This window comes from Conger conger, chromosome 5 (genome assembly GCF_963514075.1).
Source record: "Conger conger chromosome 5, fConCon1.1, whole genome shotgun sequence".
In the NCBI taxonomy this organism is placed as follows: Eukaryota; Metazoa; Chordata; class Actinopteri; order Anguilliformes; family Congridae; genus Conger; species Conger conger.
The window spans coordinates 59,603,656-59,625,572 of NC_083764.1; the positions used below are offsets into that span (position 1 = coordinate 59,603,656).

At 44.3% G+C, this 21,917-nt stretch overlaps 2 protein-coding genes across 2 annotated transcripts in view; one reads left to right on the top strand and one right to left on the bottom strand.

Annotated features, from left to right (window-relative positions):
- pigk (phosphatidylinositol glycan anchor biosynthesis, class K) overlaps nt 1–3,031 on the top strand; it is a 33,124-nt gene extending 30,093 nt beyond the window's left edge. The window contains exon 11 of the mRNA XM_061242834.1: nt 1,663–3,031. Coding sequence (XP_061098818.1) covers nt 1,663–1,779 — 117 coding nt within the window. The 3' untranslated portion in view covers nt 1,780–3,031. The remainder of the gene's footprint in view (nt 1–1,662) is intronic.
- A 5,069-nt stretch (nt 3,032–8,100) lies between these two features.
- The window catches only part of st6galnac5a (ST6 (alpha-N-acetyl-neuraminyl-2,3-beta-galactosyl-1,3)-N-acetylgalactosaminide alpha-2,6-sialyltransferase 5a), a 34,517-nt gene continuing 20,700 nt past the window's right edge, over nt 8,101–21,917 (bottom strand). The window contains exons 3-5 of the mRNA XM_061243094.1: nt 18,657–19,066; nt 10,448–10,555; nt 8,101–9,761 (exon numbers count right to left, since the gene is read on the bottom strand). Of these exons, the coding sequence (XP_061099078.1) occupies nt 9,497–9,761; nt 10,448–10,555; nt 18,657–19,066 (783 nt within the window). The 3' untranslated portion in view covers nt 8,101–9,496. The remainder of the gene's footprint in view (nt 9,762–10,447; nt 10,556–18,656; nt 19,067–21,917) is intronic.

The window sequence follows — 21,917 nt, forward strand, 5'->3', positions numbered from 1 at the left end:
TGGGTCACGCAAAGGCCAGATTGCTCCCAACCTCACCCATCCGGCTGAAGATGCAGGCGTGCTGCTGTATGCGTCCAGATGCTTTCTGGGCTCCCGGTGCAGCTTTCACCCAATGAGGGTCTCTATAGGGGTGAGTGTCGCTGCAGTTTGTGCTGCTGTACAGTACGAGGGCCAACCTAAATATGGCGTGCATTGCGCAGCCTTCACTTACTGCAGAACGAGTGTGAAAAGGTCAAACATGGCATGTTAGCGATGAACGGTTTGTTTGCTATATTCTGCTATAACTGTACTTGTATAATTATATGCTAATAATGGAGAGTCTAAGCTTCTCATTTCTCTGTCTGAAACGGAACTGAAACGGCTGTTGTTTTTTTTTCCTTTCATCACAAGTGCATCAATAGCTTGCCGAGCTAGTGTTTTCCGAAATGTAAGTCAGAAGGATTTCTCAAGGTCAGGCCTTCCATTTGTAATGAATGTAAACATCTCCCGGCCGGCCGTGTACAGTAATATCCGCAGGTAGTCGCGTGGGTGAGAAATGGTAATGAATCCACAAACGCGGAGACGGGTAAAAGCGAAAGGCGCGGTCCCGCCCCGCGTGGGTGCGTGGGCGCGAGTCACCCGAGACAGCGACGCCGTCAGGCTCCTCGTCAGCTCCGTCTGCCAACTGTCTCGTTAACCGAGGAGCGGCTCCTAATTCCCCGCGTCGCTCTCAGGCCTGGCGCGGAGCTGGATTTAAATCCGCATTTCGAGTTTTGGAACCCTTTTTAAACGCCTCGTTAATCAGGAATCCTGTTTCTGTAGGAGGGTTTCGGCCGCTCTTTTTCCCCAGCAATTGTAATTTCTTCCTCGGCGACGTAACGTGGCCTCCGTCAGGATTAACTGCCGTCGGGTTCTGTGTGAAGCTCCGCGGCACCGCGTTCGTCTTGATTACAGCTTCGTGGAGGGGGGGGGGGGGGGGAAGGCTAGCTCGAATTCCACTCACACCGCCGGCTCTCGCCCGAGTGACAAAGTGAGAGTGGCACACACGCTGGCCTGGCCGCAGTTTTCAAAAACAACCCCTGCGCACGTTCCTCCACGTCAGAGACACGACCGAGGTGCCAGAGCACGGTTTCTTATCAAAGAGTCAGACCAGAATGCAGATGTAAAACTCACACAAATAGTCCTTATACATCAGTTCTCCGGTGATCATTGTACAGCTACAACTATTTGTTTTGAAGGGGCAGTCCAGCAATGAAAGCAACAGAGGGGGTTCCCAAATTCAAATACTAAAATACTTAACCATACTTCAATTTGAAATGTATCCTTTGTTTACGATGTGGCTCAAGACAAATGAAAAGTATGTTTATGACACCATGTTTCAAATAGAATCACGTACTCGGCGCTTAAAATCAACGATACTTCCGAGACTGTACCGTTAGCTGATGTCATCGTATACTAACCTCACATTAGGCTTTTCTGCGGAGCCACACTGCCTGCTAAGCGACTGAAATAACACTCCTAATGCGTACAGGAGCCAGAGTCTTACCCTTAAGCCCTGTGTCACAGCGCCTGCAGGCAGTTTCCATTCTCAGCACTAACCGGGAAGACGCGTTCCTTCCTACACTACTCTTCGCTGGCACTGTCTGACTGTCGACTCTTTCCCCCCCCCCCCCCCTCCCACAGAAACCCAAGCAGAAGGACTGGCACCCGCCCGATGGCTTCATCCTGGGCCTCTGGACCCTCATCCTGCTGGTGTTCTTCAAGACCTACGGCATCAAGCACCTCAAGCACATCTTCTGAGCCTTCCTCAGGAGCACTTGGGGGGTGTGTCCTGGGGCTGTGCACCCCCTGCACTGGACTGCTTTCTGGTTTTTTAGTCCCCCCCTCCACCCCTCCCACTGGTCTCGGTTTTGATGGGAACGCACAAATGGGTTTTGATGGGAACGGGTGAGGTGGTATGATTTGCGCACCGGTGGGCACTCTGATGGACTTCCCCCACAGGAGACCCCGTTGAGACGGGCGTGGATGTTAGTTTGCCCGTTTTGAGACGACGGCTTGCTGGGGGCCTCCGCTCCTCGTCCTTGGTGCCCTTCGTGTTCGTTCGCTGAAAGGACTAGTCTGAAAGGGAGGGAGGGAAGCAGCAATGTGAGCAGCATTAAAGCCTTGCGTAGCCGCAGGCAGATAAGGCTCAGAGGAGCAGCCGGGCTGTGGCACGGAACAGGGGCACCGTGTGGGTTTTTTTTTTTTACCATCAAACGTTATTTATTAAGGCTCCCGTGATAATTTTTATGTACTTCCCGTTCGCAATTTTATTTTCCTTCTCGTAATTTATTGTCTGCCATTTTGTGTGTCCTGTGCCTTTGTTCTGGGTCAGACGGTGCGACCCAACTCCCTCCCTGCCGCTTGGGGTAAACATTCAAAGATGTAAATTTAATTTCACTGAAAGCTTCCCTTTTTATGTATTTCTGCGCTAACCTTGTACGTAAGTGCGAGGGAAATACGTGTGGCCTCTATGAAATGCACTGTGTCTGGGGAGCGCGAGGCTAACAGGGTTCTGAATGTTTCATTTCGTGTGGGAGAGAAACTGCATTACATCAAGCCTCTAAAGCATATGGAGAATGACGCTCTCGTTTACCTCTGTGATGGATAATCCCTTCGACCTGCTCCAGATTTTTTTCCCCCCATTTGCAAATGATCTTTGGCCTAAACAGCCTGTCCACAACATTGCGGGGCAGCGGCTAACGTGACGGATATGCAGGGCGGGAGTGGCGGTTAGCCCTACTTCATTATATTGTTTGTGACAGCGGTGGTATTGACAAATTGGCCGAAAGGTGCTCTCTGGCACCAGTCAGGTTCCTGTCCAGTGAAATCGTGAATGAGGGGCTACAGTGGCCTGTCAGTGATTAGCATTTCTCTCATTCACAATCCATACAGGCCTGTACCATGTTTGTTTAGTTTTTGCATGTGTTGTGCTCAGACTACTGTGTATTGAGACCTCTGTGGAATTAAGATGAAAGATGAATTGAAATTAAAGCTGCATTTAAGAATACAACCGTGATTGGGGGAAAGTTTGATTTTTACTGTCATGCAATTTCCTGTGCGCCAATTCGCTACTAGTCAGGTAATTTAAGCTCTAATATTTCAACAGATGACTGCCTGTTAAACCACACTGAAATCCATTTATCTTAAACGGGACATTCGCGTTCTGATCAACCCGTGTGCATCATCCACTCTGAAGCTGATCTGAGGCTTCACGACCCCATTTCGGTTGAAGTGTTCAGATGAGCTTCTAACCGCGCATCAGGAAATGCGCATTATGAAGCAATCTCTTAATTTAGTTGATCTTTTAGCATCTGAAGTACCTCTTCAGCCACCTCATTTCTCCCCAATAGGAAAATGCCACACTCGACAAGTCTCCCAGGCACCAACGTGGCTATAAACACTGGGCGTAAGTGGGGTTTATTAGTAGAGCAAGAGTCGCCCTCTCATGTAGTACAAACACATCTGCCAATATTGCTTTTGCCCCTGTTCGTAAACACTGAAGGTCCGAATCGGTATGCGGCACGCCTCGCCCAGCTAATAGACTATTGATTCATTCTCTCTATATTCTCTGATATTTCTTCAATGGCCTTTTGCTTTCTTCTCATAAAGCGCACTTGAGTGAGGTCACACACACACACACACACACACACACACACACGCTCTGTTGCTGGGCTGAGGCCCGGTGTAACGCACCTCTCTGCACCTGTGTGTAAGGCGGGTTGAACCGAGGCCCTGCTTCACACACCTCCTGGTGCCCGTGAATAAATGAGGCGGAATGCCCTTTGAAGGTTGTGTGGAGCGGGGGAGCAGGGAGCTTCGCCACCAGCCACCTGGCCGGGGTTAAAATGGCGTCTCTGTTTAAGGAATGTCTATTGAAGCGATACAATTCCCAAATCAAAGTGCTTTTTGATGTCTGGCTGCTGGAGGAAGTTGAGGGGGGATCGTGTTGGATCACCCTGCTGAACTCAAGCTAGGTTTTGAAACAGCTGGAAGCTGCTTTACTCGTTAGACCAGCTCGATACGCCATATGGTTTGAACAGCTCAAGCTATGTTTTGAAACAGCTGGTAGCTGGTATTTCAAGCTGGTCATAGCTGGATTTTTACACCAGGGCAGGATTCCAGAAAATGAAAACGTTTCAGGATTCCAGAAAAACACTATTATCATGATGACAAAGGTAGCTCCCATTTGGCGCAACTAGGTTGCGGCATGCTTTCGAGGGTTCTTTGCTTGTGTGGAAGGTCTAGCTCAGTCCTGACAGTTTGGGTTAGGTTGGGCTAGGGCTTACCTGGTGTGCACACTGGTTGAGAGGCCCTCCCAAAAGTTAGAAATCCTACAGACTGACCAATCACTCCCACTGTTGGTCCCATAAGTGATGCCATTCGAAACGATTGGCCTCACACACACTCTTTGATTTATTTTGTATTTTTTCTTTGTCACTCTATTCATTACCGGCATTCATCACCAGGGATAGAAAATGTTTAATTTTTTTATTCACAAAGAGAGAGAAAAAAAATTAGATGAATGAAGAAAAAACTGATCCAAAGCACATAGATGTGCTGCCGTAGACTTGGCGCTTTTTCAGGTGAGTTTTTGGCAGGCAACGCGGCTTTGAACCGTGCCAAATTAGCAAAGGGGAAACCGTTATAAAGCCCCAGCCTGTGCTAAAATAGTCTTTTCCAAAAACATTCATTATTGATTTGAAATGGCGGTCCATATGAAGCCATGATTACAGAAATGCAGCATATTACCCGAATGGGAAAGATGATTGCTTCGTACATCCGGATACAGAACACGCATAGGAAAATTCTGAGCACATATTATCTAGTTGCATCTAGAAAAGCCTCTGAATTGGGAGTAGATTATTGAACACAATTAGAACAGTGTAAAAACTGGATCATTGTATGATTACTTAATTCAGCAAAGTGTTTGAGATAACAAATCCCAGATTAAGGTTTAATAATTGCCATAACTATCGATGGAAAAATATTTCACTGCATATAAATTTTGCCGACACCCTATCTATCTATGCGATCGGAAATGTCACAACTTGCTCTTGTTGTATTTGTAGTATTTATTATTTCACAATATATGTAATTTGAGGGTAACTGCACAGTTCTATGCATCCCACCACAGGCATAAGGGGGTCAGGGCTTGAGACAGGGGAAGGGTATAATACATCAGCCCAATAAGCTCCCATCATTGTGATTATTTTTAGCCCCCCTTGTGATAAAGTCCTGGCAGTTCCCCGTGTCTTTGATAATCTTTTCCGTTTGCGAGGCCAGGTAATTGCAACACCGCAAAGGAAAGGAGAAATCACTGGGAGTTAATGGCTGCAAATGGAAAGGCCTTCTCCCGGAGATAAAAGATATTGAACTGCTTCTCTCGGCTGGATTTTATAATACAGTACGAGGAGGGGGGCTCGTGGCCGCCCGGTTCTGGAGCGAAAACACTGTCCTTGGAGTGTGAGGAGGTTGTTTAAATGGCAAACAAAGCCAGAGCATCACATTCTGCTAGGCCCATCTTGAGCTATTTGGGAAAGGTCAATTTACTCCCACTGCCTGTAAGCACCGAATAGGGTTCACAGCTGAAACGGCTCCGAAAGATCGAAATGCACGTTGTCTTGTGATAATTTAATTGCATGACGACTTCGGAAAATATCACACAAGGTGCTTATTGAATGCAATTCATTTCCGTGAATAATTCCATTCTTTGAGACATTGAACCTTTCATGTATCGAGTGTCATGTATATTAGTAAGTGATTAGTAATGACGGATACTACAAAGCGTCTTTTAATGTAGCCTTGAGTTTGAAGAAAAGCCAAAATACTCCTTTGAGAGCGATCATCATCTGTAGTTTTACTTGATTTAATGAAGACTCAAAATGGCTGCTCACGATGCGAGCAGGACTTATGCTTTACAAGTTTGCTTCTAAAGGACAAAAATTGTCTAAGGTATTTCTTTATGCAGAATACTAGAGGTGTCAATGCCATTTCAATTTCATTTTAGATCCCCAGAGAAGACTCTGTATCATGATTGGATGTATACAGATTAGTGGAAATATTTTTGCAAAGCATAATACAAAGTATACTTTTATCACAAGGACCATATATTGAGCGAATGCTAATGCCTCTTTAGATCAGTGTGCAAATGCTGGTTTCACTAAAAAGTCGCCATCTGTGTACAACCAAAATAAGTCCCTGAGGAGGTCTTTAAAGTACACTTAACCATGTCCTGGGAAAATCTGTTTTCTACTGTTGAATACGGTTGTATTTCTCCAGACACGTTTGCCCACCGGTAGCATAGCAGGCTAGCGCTGAGCTGTCATGTACAACAGACAAATGAAACAATGCCAAGATAGACCGCCGGGCGCTTATCTTTATTGTCGTCCTCTTGGACAGTGCTTTCAATCTCGGGACAAATTCCTGATGGATGTCACATTTCATGGGTCTGGATGGTTCCTGTCCGCGGGATTTACGCGGCGCTTTACCTTGTTGCCTCATTTATCGCTTCATTAATTGTGGACTAAGCTGCAGAGGCCGTAAATAAGGACGTCACTTCGTTCTCCTGAGGCACGGCAGACTGCAGCGATTCGATTCGAGGTCTGCGAGACATTTTGGGCTGTTTGCGCGTGGATATATATTTGACTGCGTGTTTTAACATGTTCGCCGTGTGCGGACACATGCTTTCACGCGGTGGCATGTGCGTATTGTAAATATTTAATGAGCTTCAGACCTGCTAATTAGTAGATGGTGTGTTTGGCTTATAAACCCAATTAGCCTACAATTCTGTGAGTAACAATTGTTCTTGTCCTGCCGTTTCTCACCCAGAGACCGGGCAAGGGAGGGAATGAGAGCACATTTTTACAGTTGCCGCAAATTATGCGTGTTTAAATTATTCCTGTGTAATATGCTGCCATCTTGGCTCACTCCCTTTCTGTGCCGAAGTGGAGAATCTGTTTAATTATGTCCTCATCATTTATGGAACTGGGGTGGGAATAGAGAAAACCACAAAGGAAGAGAAGGCTCCCTCCTCTACTTTATTTCGTCTCTCAAATGGAAATTTTCCACAACAATGAATCGGGGACCAAGCTGGAAAAGACCGCGGATGGGATCTTCCTTTAATAATAGGAAAACTGCGGCATAAGAGGTGTCTTACTACCTATTATAGAAATCTTGAGGGGCCATTAGGAAAAGATTGATTCCATGTCAGTGCTGAGCACGAGTTAAACATTCCTTTAGATCAGTCAACACTGCTATAGTTTGTCCAACCCATTCCCATTGCTTGACAGCATTTCCCAATGTACTCTGCTGTAAAATACTGACAGTTCTCACAATACGTGCTGAGGAGACACTTTCAGTCTGTGCGGATCGCAGTAGATAACCTGGCAAGACTCTGTATCCATTACACAGCTATTTGCTGACTCTAGCTCCACATTACATCAGCAGTGACCAACACCCATGATTCCTGTGTGCTGCAACCTTCTGGTTCCGAATCAAGTTTCCAAAATTTCCAACCTACACACTACTGCTTCTTCAGAGTGTGTGGGCTCATTAAGGTATTAAATACAAAAATAAATCAGTACAATAAAGTACTTTAGTCTTACATTTTGACTTCAACTCTTATTAATTCTGTTACTTTTTTGTACAAACAAAAATATTGGCAATGAGGAGAGACAATTTAATATTTCAAGATGGAGTAAAACAATACTGTGTAAACTATAAACGGTAACTTAAAACAAGGTAATAGTTTCTACATGAGAGGAACAAATATGATTTTAAGGGTCATTACGAGACTAAAATGTTAAGACAGTTCTTGTGTCAGTCTTAGAGTGTACAGCGTGAGATTGGTTATTGGGGTCCTGTGCACAATCTGAATATCCAAGGTTATGACTATGGTTGCCCATGCCCAGTCCTGAGGAAAATTGAGTTTAATTGTGAGTCAAGGACATATATTGGCTTAATTTGGGTCCATAACTTTGCCACAGTCCTCATTTTGAATGTCCAACCCAGCAAGACTAGTGTACCAACCAAAAAAACCCCCCAAAAAACCGATGAAGACAACTCATTGCATTTTTCTTTGTATTGTATTTAAATTTATTTAATTTTTACATTCAAACAAAGCTATTTTTTTTATTTATAATATGGCTATCTTAGCAGTGGTTGTTCAAGTGACAAAACGGATTGGATAGCATTGTAAAAGTTTATCAAAATATTTAAAAGAACACAAGAATTTGGTGTTCTGATCAATGTCTTCTAAAATTTTTTATAGTTCCCTGTTTAACAGTTTCACTGATTTTATTTGATGGTCTTAAAATTGTTGAATATTGGTTTGTACTGATGATGTATCGTCAGAAAAGAAGCACCACTTTTTCTGTGCCCCAGATATTTACATAACATTCCTGTAATTAGACGAAACAATGCATTGTCCTGACAATACAGGCATAAAAAAAAAAAACACACGTAATTTGAAATGACTGAGATTGAGTGTTTTTCCACAAATCATAATGAATAGCATACAAAACATTCATTAAAAACATTACGTGACAGTGTAGCATGGCTAAATCAAGCAATGCCAGAATTCTCTAAATTGAATAAGAGTACCCATTTGGCACATTCACCACACTCTTCCCACAATGCAACCCTCCACCGAAGTCTTAGCATCGCACAGCTAGCAAGAAGCACTCCTATGGCATTTTCCCTAATGCTAACATAACAAAATGTCTCCAGCGGTGATCCTACGAGAACAGACTCTGCTGCGAAGTACAAACGCAGGCTTGATGGCTTTAATATATGGAACTGCACTATTGTCCCTGACAACACAAAGGGCCAATAGATGGGAGACTCATTAATCACCTGTAAACCATTTACTGCTCTCTCTCTCTGTTCTTGGATTGGGAAAGAATAAACTCACGGTCAAAAGGCAATGAGTTTGGAAATGAGAGGCAGGATATTACAGAAAATTAAACATGATTTAAACAGGAGTTTTAACATGTTAAAATCACGTGAGTAATTTGTGGAACACATGCTTTGCACTTGGGAAACGTGGCTTTGGAACATTTTCATGGGAGAAGTTAATGTAAACTCCCATGTGAATCCCATGCAATTAAATGTGAAAAGCACCCCGCGTGCGATTGGCTGAGAGACATTCAAAGGAGCCAAACAGAATGCAAAGTGTATTTCACATGTAATTACATGGGTTTCACACGGGAGTTTACATGTAATTCAACCACTATACCATGCAAATGTTACAAAACCACACTTCCGGAGTGCAAGGCACACATGCTCCACATATTGCCCATGTTAATTTAACATGTTAAAATTCACGTTTAACCCCCATGATGGATTTTCAGAGGGGGGAAACCAACCAGGGAAAAACAAAAGAACCAGTTGTGGGGGTGGATGGGGGTCGTGGAGGGCGGCCCTGCCCATGTTAGTCCGGCCGTAGGCCCGTGTGGTGGGCTGGCGGTGTGCAGAGTCACGTGTTGCCGGGGGCGGCGGTGGCCCCCAGGGGGGCCGGGGCCGGGGGGGTCGTCCTGTTCCCGCTGTCGGGCCCGGGGGTCCATTCGGGCTGGTAGAAGTGGATGTTGAACGTCCGGGCCCAGTTGGCGAAGACGCGCTTCTCTGTGATGAAGCGGTGGTGGCTGCCTCTGCGCCCGCGTTCGTGGGAGATGTACATGGTGCACTCGTCCGGCCCGGACGGCTCGTAGTAGTGGTACGGGACCGAGACGTGGGCCGGCTCCCTGCGCCAGAAGGACAACGGAGCGTTAGCGTGTTTCGCCCCCGGGCGACGGGGAACACGGTGGTGAACTTTTCTCAAAAGAGCTTACTACACTGTGCAAGGGGAGTGACTGTCACCGAGCTTTCGGGCACTCTGTTCTGATAAAATCTCTAACGACGTCAGTGTATGGAGTGCTTAAGTACAGTCCGGTCGTACGTAGCAAGGATGCCCAGCTGGTTGGACACATGCAGGCCATCTGGAGACAGCAATTGGCAAATCAATTTGAATTATTATGACTTCATTCAATTTATGGGAATGACTCATTTCCTGAGTGATCACTTTATTCGTTTCTTATAGATCACCTGTACAATGTACAGTATTTCCCTGTCATTGTTCAATGTATAAAAAAGGGAGAATTGACTGAAAGTCATGACAACATTCATCTGGCAACATGCTTTATCTTTTAAATTTAGTCTTAATCTTTGAGTCTTGTAATAGTCTTTGGTCAATCGTAAATAAGATTACATACTACAAACACCAGGATTATCTTTTTCAAGGCTTCCCAGGGTCCACATTCTTGTTTGAAGTCATTCCAGGGTGTTCTCAACTCTTCTGTTCCTAAACGACTGTGCCAAACCTTCCCCTGCTCCACATTCTGATTGCGGGCCTACTGTTTAATGGCGAAGCATTAAGTCAAGCGGGGTTCACCTGCAGAATTCGGGGGGAACCATGCCGTAGACATTGATTCTGTCACACAGCTCCAGGGCGATGGACATGGTGAACCAGCCGGTGCTCAGCCAGGAGTTGGAAATCTTCCTGAGAGAAAAACAGATCGAAATGGAAAGGTCATCTTTAGTCATTCACAAAGAGCATAATACCAATACGCAGCGTGTTGTAGCCTTTGCCTGCCCACTAAAACACTGCTGCAACTGTGGGGGTGCTGATGACTAAAGTGGACAAAAGGTCAATTTTGAATAGAGCTGTGACTGACACTTTATATTTTCTCAATGGGACCCCAAAATCATAAATATGGAGTATCGTACGACAACAATGTTAAGATATTTTACATTAAGTATGGAAACTGAACCCAGGTCCGGTGTTCAGTGAATCAGCTCTGTTCGCATTGCGTTTTAATCATTCATACAGGGGCATCATTTCAGTCCTAAGAAGGATCACCTGAGCCTTCATTATTTCCTAATTTAATACAAGGTAATAAAGGGACTGTTATGCCAGTGGGGAGAAAAAATACTACTTATAATAATTCTTGACATGTGATTGATTCTGAGACTCTTAAATTGCCTGCATGTCTCCACCTGGCCATAACCACATCGCTCATCACTATGGTTACACACTCCATACCCTTATCTAATTGCAGTATTATTTGTTTCAGAGCTGAATCAGTCCCAGCCAGCTCTTCATTACCGTTAATTACTCTTTCTTTACAATGAGAAGCAGCTGGGCCCTTGGAAAATGATCCGACTTTGTTCGCAATTTCACTCAGGACCAGGATCTTCCGAGCGCTCTTTCCGAGCTCCGAGAGAGAGTTGGAGAGAGTAGAAATGATTCCACGCGGATACCGCGGCCCAAAAAATAAGATGTCCTCGTCTCCCGCTGCGTGTGCCGAAATTTCGTGTACAGAAAGCCGGCATATGATCTCCAGCCGGTTCTGATTGCTTCTTCAGGGGATTCAGGGATTTCTGACTGCCAGAGATTCTGCATTGTATTTTCATTTTTATTGTTAAGGAAAAAAAACAAAAACAAAAAAAAAAAAACAGCTGAACAGCATGTGTCTTCATATTTCCTTACAGTGGGTCTATGAGTTGATGGGGTCTGTAAGATGTAAACAAATTTCATGTGCAGTTGCTGTAGCTGGCTGCAGTAAAGAATGTACGGGGGTGGGGGGAGGGGGAAATGGTGTGGAAGTACCCACGGTCTCCTGGAAACGGCACAAGCAGGATGTGAATAACAACATCTAGATAATTGAAAATGGAACCAAAACAAACCAGAGAAACAAGAGTCTTTCCAGTGGCGGATGTCATGCTGGAAAAAAAAACAAAAACATTTCTCCATCGGTTTGCATATAGTCGTATACCCGCCACACACCAAGAGTGCTTACAGTTCCTGGCACCTTTTAGAGAGTACTTTTTGGAGAGAAAGAACCTTTTTACCCACCTGGGGTTTGCGTCATGGTGTTCTCTCGAAATGAAAAGCTCCAACGCTTGGGTTCAAAGCTTACAGAAAGCGGTTTGTAATACTTACTCACGCACTGTATACACGATATTTCTGAGATATCAAAAGGTATATCATATCTATTCTTCCAGCGTGCTCCTTTTGCTCCCACCCACATACAACTTTATTGACAAAAATTGTTTGCCTGGTGTGAAGGTTATTGTCACGTATACAGGGCAATATACAAACTACAAAGCCAGCTTGATGTTTAAAAGAAAGGGAAAATATGATATACTATAAAGGGTGATAAGTACATAATTCCAAGGTTGCTTCATCAATTAATAATGATAAAATTATGTACTTCCTCAAAGCCCTTGAGGTCTGATTGGTTATTTAAAGTAGGCCTATGTGTTAGCAGCAAGGTCAGATACGTCTACAGCTGGAAGAGGCTTAGGCAGCCCTTAAGGTCCTTTCTATTGATCCTGAAATCAATCAGAAAAGACTCAAAACCCAGGAGATATGAACAAATGGAAAACACCTCTTGAATCTCACACGAGTAAAGCTCAATTATATTTGCTTAATTTTATCACCGTTTTGTTTGAAGGTATAGGCCTTGTGCAAATGAAAGAGGCGGAGGCAGATGCAGAACACAAAGGTGTGCTTATCAGTTCAATCTGAGAAGGGCTTTACTCCATTCTTACTTAATCCGCCTTTGATCTTCACAGAAGAATGGGTGTGTAAAAAAAAAAAAAAAAAAAAGTTAAAAAAAGAGATCTGGAGAATTGCTCTCAATATGGTGATGGATGATGGGACTGGCCTACAAACGGTGGGATTCAGATCGCAGATACTGCTCCGTCCTGACAGGGGGGGACTTTGGGAACGGCGCCCAGCCCCCAGCCCCTGCCTCGTGCAGTTTGATACTTCCATTCGTTTTAAAAACCGGCGGGGAGCCACTCCGACCCTGGGGACCAGGCGGCGTGCACCGTTCCAGGTTAGCTTCTGTCATGACAACCCGTCGACAAATGCCTAGAGACCGATCCCGTAGCGCGAGAGGGGAAACAACCTCCATTAGCTCTGGGACTAACAGAATAAATCAAACATCAAGTTCTATCTCCCTCTCCGCTGGCTGTCAGCGGCTGCTTTGACACCCACCTCCCCTCAGTGTGTCCTCCGGTTACAGATAGAGGCGGCTGCCAGGTGCCCTCCATTCTGCTGAAGCCCAAAAGACTAGTTAATGCGCTATAATTCATTTACATTGCCACCCCTGAGACTACTAGCCTGTATAATAATGGTAATCTATAGTTTGAAGAAAATATTCAAAGAACACCAGGGGCCTCATTTATAAAATCTTACGATCAAATTGCAGATCTTTTGTCTCTCAATTGGTGCCTTACTGTACATAGACAAACTAAGACTAAGTACTTGATTATGAAATCCCACTTTGATAGATATGATTGCATCTCTGCGCAACCTTTACACACAACATAAATTATCTGCTGGTTATGTGGAGCACTGAAGTGGGCTGTGTGCGCATTTTAAGAATAACATTTAATCGATAATCAATTTTAGGCATGAAGTGCAAGAATCATGATCAATCCCAGGTGTATTTTATTTAAGACATGATAGAATGGCTAATAAATTGTGTGCTACATGAGGAAACTATCCATCATGGCAGCACTTGTCTGATAGGAGTTCAAATTGAATTAATTTGAGATTTATATACCATGTGCGTAAGATTCAGACACGCTCCGTTAAACCTTACGTAAGCAACTTCCTTTGGCCTCAGTTATTTTTATAAATCAAGTGCAATTTGCGAAATGATCTCAAGATTACATTAAGATTTAAGTTTAAATCTAAGAACATTTTTCATAAAGGAGGCATGACTGCACGGTCCATAGTTATTAGCGATGGAAGCTGATATGATCATTCTGCAGTACGTCGACGGGCTGGGTTCTGTCAATAACTGCTGACTCGATCACAGCTTTTGCACGTGTCAACCGCAGTGCACCTCCATACCAGCGTCAGGCACCTTGTGCGATTCTGAGACAGTCTTGTGAGCTGTTCTGCAGGGCTACTGAGTGGATTCCCACATCAGCTGGGGGGCAAAAAGAAATGGCAAAGAACAACAGAACAGCTGCCAAAAAGCTAAACAATCGAGCACTGGAGGAAAAACCAGAACGAGAAAAGCCACAAGCCAACCAAGAGAATGTGCTTATCTTTTTTTGTGTCAAACTTGCCTTTACCTGCGGTGGGTGAAAAAGCCTGTTTATAGCTCTAACCGAGAGGTGTGATACCCCCTCTGGTGGAAGGATCCAACAGCTGCCTTTTTTGTAGGTCAGAGGGAGACTCCTGAGAGTTTTATCAATATTTATTCAGCAGCCTAAGGCAGCCCTTCCGCGTTCTCCTCTCCGCTAAACAGCGAAAGACCGTTGGAGGAAAGGGGTGTGTACATTTACTTTGCCAAGACTTTAATGCTTCATGCCAACACCTCTCCAAACCAAAACGCTCGTCTTCCTCTGAGTTTATCAGCCAAGCACAGAGCCGGAGACCCGCTCACCTCTGAACACCTATCCCCATCCCCCAACGCTTAACATACCCACACATCACCGCCATGTTCATCTCCTAACAACCAATACCCCAGACCTCCTTTGGGAACTGGCTGAAACCATCTTTCCAGAAGCAGCTTTTCTGCAGTTAGAATCATTGGCTCTGGAAACATGTCCGCGTTTCTCCTCTGAAGAAGGAAGCAGCATTCACACTGTGCCATCTGCCTCTTTTCACTGCTAATTGTTCTCTGGAAGACCAATGTGGAGCCATTCATCCAGGTTTTGCCAGCAAGTTTCAATATGTGGGCTGAGAACAGCCTCTTTTGAAACTGCACAATACAGAGACCTTTTACTGCTGATCATTACTCAGACTGAGGCGCTGTAGCATACTGTCTGCTACAAGCACTAATGATGGCCTTTAAAACACTTCATATTACATTCTCCTCACAGTTTAACATTTAATGCTTGACTGTGCACCGCGTGTACTTCAAAACTTTAATTTGAGTCTCAAAGGTATGCTGGTCACTTTTTAAAATGAATAAACTGAACAGACACAGACACATACGATATACAGACACTTACTTCAGTACTATACCTGTAGGATTGTGTGTTTGAAACCTAGAAATTCTTCTGTATTATTTACCTTGGTGCTTCAGCCCCAAAATAATGAGCTTGAATAGGATATGCAATGTGCTAGATCAGGTACAGATGCACGGATGATGTTATTGGAAAGATGGTCAAAATGGCAATGATATACATCTCCAAAAATATTGGCGCCCTTGATAAATATGCATTCCTCTTTTTGGTGTGTATGGACAAAATGTTGGTCTCATCTGACCATCGCACATCTCTTACATCATAATTCCAATGAGGTTTGGCGAACTCCTGATGCTTGGTTTTCTTTTTAAGTGTATCACTGAGGGCTGTCTTCGTGCTACCCTTCCAAAGAGTACGGAGGATGCGTTTTTCCAGCAATCTCTGCATTTCTTGAACCGGGATCCTTGCTTTCTTTATGGCCTCCCTCACCATCGTCCTCACCATCCATGGGGACAATGTACCCTTGTGTCCTCTTCCTGGTATGTTTACAAGTATTCTGTATGTTTAACATTTTTTAATTATTGCCCTTCTGCTAAGTGGTATGTTTAACCATCTATGCAGGCCAGTGTCCTAGGCCAGACTACACGTCCAAGGCATGGAGGATATTTAGTCCGGCTTGGATAAGTAATTAGTAAATACCTCAGTCATTTCGCAGTACAATTTTTGGAAATCATAGCTGAGTGGATTGAAAGTGCACCTGTCACCCCGTATAAGCTAGCTTCTGGGGAATTAGTGGAATCCGGGCTGACACACAGCACACATTTTGAGAAATTGAGAAATTGCAATAACTAATGTACATGTCACATCACTAGGATATGGCTACAATTACTGCTACAAGCATTACAAAGTCGAGCTTGCCCGGAATTTTAACAGTTGGTAGTGGCCTGTCAAAATCGCAGATAGTTTCTCTCAAGCCGACCACTACTCCCATCTTCTCACTCATCGTTGTTCTGTTCCTCCCACTTACTGTGCTTCTGTTATTTGTTGTGCTAGCCCAGTCCCTGCAGATGGATCCCATAAACACTTGTGCGTCTGCCAAAAATCCAGTAAGCTCCTCATCGCCTGTTTGTAGGCCATGCGCGCTGTTGCGTTAATGCTCACGTCCTGCTAGTGTGTCCTTCATGACTTTCTTCCCTCTCTCTCTGCTTTATGCTACAAACTGCTGCTTGGGACTAGTTGCTGGCAGCCATTTTATTCAGCTAGGAAGAACGAAACCCAAATCTGACAAATTATTTCTGATTCATTATTATTTAGTTTAAATAACATTTGTGACATGATATAAATTGCTTTGCAGCTTATAGGTGCTCTATTGCTTTATTTCATACCTTTAGAGTTATCTTCTATCTATGTTTGATACTAAATTTCAACCAGAATCACAGACAACTTTCACAGAAAAAAAAATCCTCCTTTGGGAAGATTCCAATGTATTGGCCATGGAGGTGACAATGTATGGCAGAGCCACACCAGCATCATCAGTCATTTCATTGTTAATAATGTAAAATGATTTATGAAAAAAAAGAAAGAAAAAAAGAATTCTCATATTGATTCCCTAAGCCTGGACAAAGGACAGTATCAGGTCTACTCAGGTCCTTATCCAGTCTTTCCAGGGCTCTTAATAAGTTCAGCGCTGGAGAGACTGCTCAAATTGATGCAGTAAATTGAACAATTAGTTTGATTACGTAGCTCAGAGGTAAAATTGGACGAAATCCTCTCCGATCAGGAGAGAGGTCCACTAGGAATTGTGTACCACCGCAGACTTTAAATGGAAAACCTCGAGCCACAAGCGCCATCGAGACTCCTTGTGTTCCTCATCCCACCTCAAAATTCCTGCTGGTGTGTCAGCTGTTAATAAATGGTACGGAAATGAACATCTTTTTCGTCGAGATCCCCCTTCTTTTGGTAAATTTTATAGTCTAATGTATCAAGCTCTCTAGTTTGTAGCATTGTATTAGTAGGTAGTTTGAAGGGTTTGACAGGGCCACCATGCAGCTTTAGAGTGGGGGGACGCTGCCACAGTACACAGCAAGCCAACTACTTTTTGTAAGGAAGTGTTTTTGAAGAAGAACTCCCCAAATACATGCCAGAAGTCACATCCAGCATTTCCTGAACGGTTTCTACTTTCATTACTTCAGAAAAATGCGTTTAATAATCAAGATTACCTTGTCACAACCAGTATCATGCATTCATCTTCTTATTAGAGGTGGAATACACCCCCCTCTCCTTTCCATGTGGAAGCAATCAAATGTACCTGTCACATCCTCATCTGGTTTGCATTGAAACTATTAGTCATTTTCAGCAGCCTAATAGATCCAAGTTAGATTGGTACGGTTGACGGGTCTTAAAATGAATGTAATACAAGAATGAATCTTAAGCCTTTGGCCCAGGGCATCCCATCCACAGTAGCCCCGTAATCACCGAAAATGTCTCAACATTAAAATGACTGGTTTGGCAATGAATAGTAAAAATGTCCTGACGAAAAAGAAAGTACCTGCAGGTGCAGGTCTGCAGCCTTTAATTTACGCACGGGGTCAACCTTTCGAATCCGAGCCATAATTAGATTGGTTCAGGGAAGCAGAAAACTCGGCTTTCCATTTGGAGTGGAGTGGAGAAAATAGACCCAGGCCCCGGTGGGCGAACGCTTCCGGCTAATTACGGCGCCTTAATTAACTCTTCGCTTTTCGGGAAATCTGCGGGTCCGCTCCTGAATTATGCTTCAGAGGTCTTCTTGGGGATTATGATTCCACTGTACATGTAAGTCTGATATCACATGTAGTGATGAAAGTGGTCTGATTACAGCTCCTACAGTACTGTACTGAGCAGAGTTGGCTGTTTCTCTCCGCGTTGTTTCAGCTTTACACTGAGGCCCCTCAGTGGCCTTGATTTTTATGTCCATGCTGAATTTAATTGGCTCAGAGCTGGGAGGAAAGAAAATATTTAATAGCATCTGCCTGTTTTCTCGCATGCTCGCAGATGCACTTGTCCTCTCATGTGTTTGGCAGCACTTTTGTGACGGTCCCTGGACTTGTCAGCTCTCCAGCGCAGGAAGTGTTTGAAATATCATCTCTCCAGCCGAGGCAGAGATTAAAAGACGATCCCCTTTTTCCAGATTCTAAGCCTGGATTACCATACCACTGTCATGGCCCGTTTTGGATTAAGAGGAGACATCAATATCACAATGCTATGATCCTCTGCTGTACATATGAGGCAAATCTGAATACTACATTTTTTTTTTTCCTTTCTTTTTTTTTTCTATCTGTTACATACGTCTCCAGTCTCCTGACCCTACCAGCTGCTCACACTTGCATGCTGCATGTTTTCTGAGGTCCTGACACACAAACCCCCATGTTGTGCTCTGACTTTGTATGGAGACATATTTAAAAACAGTTCCCTGCATACCTAACAACCAGTTTCATGTTTGGAGTTGACAGCTCATGTTTATTTAATAACTTTCAACAGCACTGCCAAAATACTTCTACCACCTCTGTTGTAATTTCATCCTGGGCAGTGGATTTTAAAAGACATAATTACAGTTTCCTGTCAAAAATAACCTCTTACAAAAAAATCTTACAATCTAGTCAACAAATTACCCGGGCGGGGCCTCTCACCTGTCTTTCCCCGTCTCCCTCTTAAAGAGCTCGTCGAACTGCAGCATCTTCTGCCGGGAGATGATGTAGACCTTGAGCCTGGGCAGGACCTGGTTCATGAGGCGCAGGTTGTTGTAGACCAGGCCCTTGCCGTCGCGGCGCATGTAGTTGCTGGGGCCCCAGAAGATGAAGACGGTGTCCTGGCTGGCGTTGAGGAGCTCCTGCCGGCTGCGGAGCACCCTCTGCATGCTGGAGTGCGCCACCACCCGCAGGCTGGTCCGCTGGCCCACGTCCCGCAGGAACCCGGACGTGGGCGCGTCGTTCATGCGGATCACGCACTCCGTCCGGTCGATCTCGTCCCCGCGCCCGCCCCCCGTCAGGTGACCCGAGCTGGTGACCAGGGCGCAGCTGTTGCAGTGCATCTTCAGAGACTGCGGAGGGGCGGGGGAGAAAGACAGGGGCCGACTTTAGCACGGGGAACAACTCTCTCTCTCTCTCTCTCTCTCTCTCTCTGCCGCTGCCCGTTCCATGCTGCAGAGTACTGGACACCCCAGGTGTAAGATCCAGCTAGACTAGCTCACAATTACCAGCTACCAGCTATTTCAAAGCATAGGTTGAGCTGGTGAAACCGTGTTGAGTATGGGGCTGGTCTGAACAGGTCAACCAGAACCAGGTATTTCAAAACCTAGCTTGAGTTATTTTCATACTGCGCTTTTCTCTTATAAAATTTCACATGCTAACCCACCAACAGGATGTTCTGGCAATGTTACTGGAATATTTTGTCAATATCATAACATTGTCAATAAATGGCAGCATATTTTGTGTTAGCTGGGAAAACACCTGTAGCTTGAGCCAAACACTCAACACTTTTACTGAAGGAAACGGCAAAAGCAAAAGCTATTACAGTATGTTTCCCGCAAGCTGTTTCTCAGATATAAAATGTCATGTAAAAGGATTGAGTTAATCAACAACATTTTCTCTACACCATGGACTAATTTCTGGACCACGTGACAAGGTACTGCAGGGTTTCACAATCTGTCCCAGTAGAAGAAACTTTCAAGATAATGTTGTGACAATTCAATGTCGTTCTCATAACCAAGCTCTCACTCCTGCTTGTGGAGACATGTAAAACATATGAAAAAAAAAAAAAAAACGAAATCCAGTTTTCCAGCCAAATTGGTGTTACTTGTCTTTTTTGACAGCGCAGTGCTTTTGCATTACCAAGAAGTCTGAAATACAAGATAGAAATGGGAGCCCAGCATTGTGTTATCTGAAAATAAATAAATAAATGAAACTAGGTTCCATTTTTCTTTGTTGAACACTCCCGTGGGGGGCCTTGTTGATACTAGAAGGCACTTCTGTAGGGGCAATTTTAGACCGGCAACAAGATTTTTCAATCTGCTCTCTATGTGCTGGAAATCACTTTGCACACTTACAGTGTTTCTTCATCACTTCAGCTATCAAAAGACAGGAATGGTAGGTGTAACGCCATAATTTTCCAACCTCTGGATGATACAAAAGTGATCGCATAAGATGAGGCCACTCGGAGTGGAACAAAAACAGCACAATTATACAGAGAAAAGCACTGTACTAACACGCATTTCAATGGGACCGCGCTACACGAAATGTTATTTTCCATCTTTGAGATCATTTCGCACTCTAAAACGTGCCTGTAAAATCCTTTTATTGCACTCGACGACATGCGGGGGGGGGGGAAGCAGGCCGAATCTATGGAACCGAGAGGCAGACGGCACGTACGGTGCGGCGGTCCCCACTGAATCACTGCACGCCCTCATTCAGAGTCACTCTGACATTCAGGATAATTCCCTCCTATAGGGACTCCGTCGTATACGTATATATCTCATGTAGGTGTTCGCTTTTCCTAATGCAGCATTTACATGTGCATTTTCAATGGCTGTTCCCTGGTGATGGATTACCCCAGATAGCTAGGGGAAAACCACTGCGTAATGTGCTAGATCGCTGTGCTAATAAGGTCCTGCTTGCCCAAGTATGCATTCCCTCCAGACCAGTCTGACTCACACAGTAAGTACAGTGATGTCAAAAAGTATTTGCCCCCTTCCTGATTTCCCCTATTATTGCATATTTGTCAAACTGATAATCTTTCGACAAAATGTAATTCTAGACAAAGGTAAACTGTGTCTAATACCATATATCTAAAATCATTCAGTGACAAATATGCACTAATGGAGGAAATCAGGAAGGGGGAATATACTTCTTCAGCACACTATAAATAAAGATTTCCAGCGTGTCTGATGGGTCAAACAAATGAAATCTCAGCCCTCTTAGGACATTTCCAATTTGGAAACCCCAGCGCGAACAGGCGAAGTAGGAAAGTGCACGTTCTAAAAATACATAACGGCATAAATCCAATTTCAACTGACCTTTTAATGGCCCCACATAACAAGAAAAGGAAGAAGGACCTGTCATCTGTATTTCCTGGTACAAACATTCATCAGACTCTCTAATTCAGTTCAATTTATAACAATGAACCCATAAAGGCTTAGAAGGCTTAAGCGGAGGTGCCGCCCGGACCTGCATGGGATTACATAAAATATCATAAAATGTAATGTTAAAAATCATAGGTTGCTCTCCTTTTCTCCAGGTTTGATTATCTCCATGGCCTTTTTGAGAAGCTGCATATTCCCTATCGGTGCTCTTCCTCAGCTGTCTTGGAGAATTTGCTTGAGCGAGCCTCGTGCCACCAGCGTCCTGGAGCTGCGAAGCTGAGTGGCCGTAAGGAATGTCTCGTCGCTGTCATAAAGCAACGCCACGGGTTCCCTGCAGTTAACCAGCACATCACCCATCTCATTGGCCACAGAGCCCATTACGTTTGCCCACTCATTTCTCCAGGGCTGTGTGGATGTAAACCCCGTTTTCCGGCTGTTAGGCCCCGGAGCCGTGGGATTTCTCCTGTGTCTTGGGCTGCCGCGCTCAAGGACGATCGGTAGGCACGTTCCAGTCCTCTGAGGAAGCCGAACGTGAGTGGAGATATTCACTGGAACTGCAGACGGTGCAGGAGGTGGCGTCATTAAGACAATATAACTTTGATTACAAACGTTATAATTGGGGAGTACTTGTTGCCAAATCAATAAAAAAATATGTCTTTGCCCCGAACATATGGCATATGTACTGCTACAAACACAGTGCAGTATGTAAGTATTTGGACAGTGAAATGTAAGATTTTTGTTGTTTTGGATCCAGACGGATTTGAAATGACTTATGATTTGAAAGGAGCTATTCATCCATATCAGATGCACCATG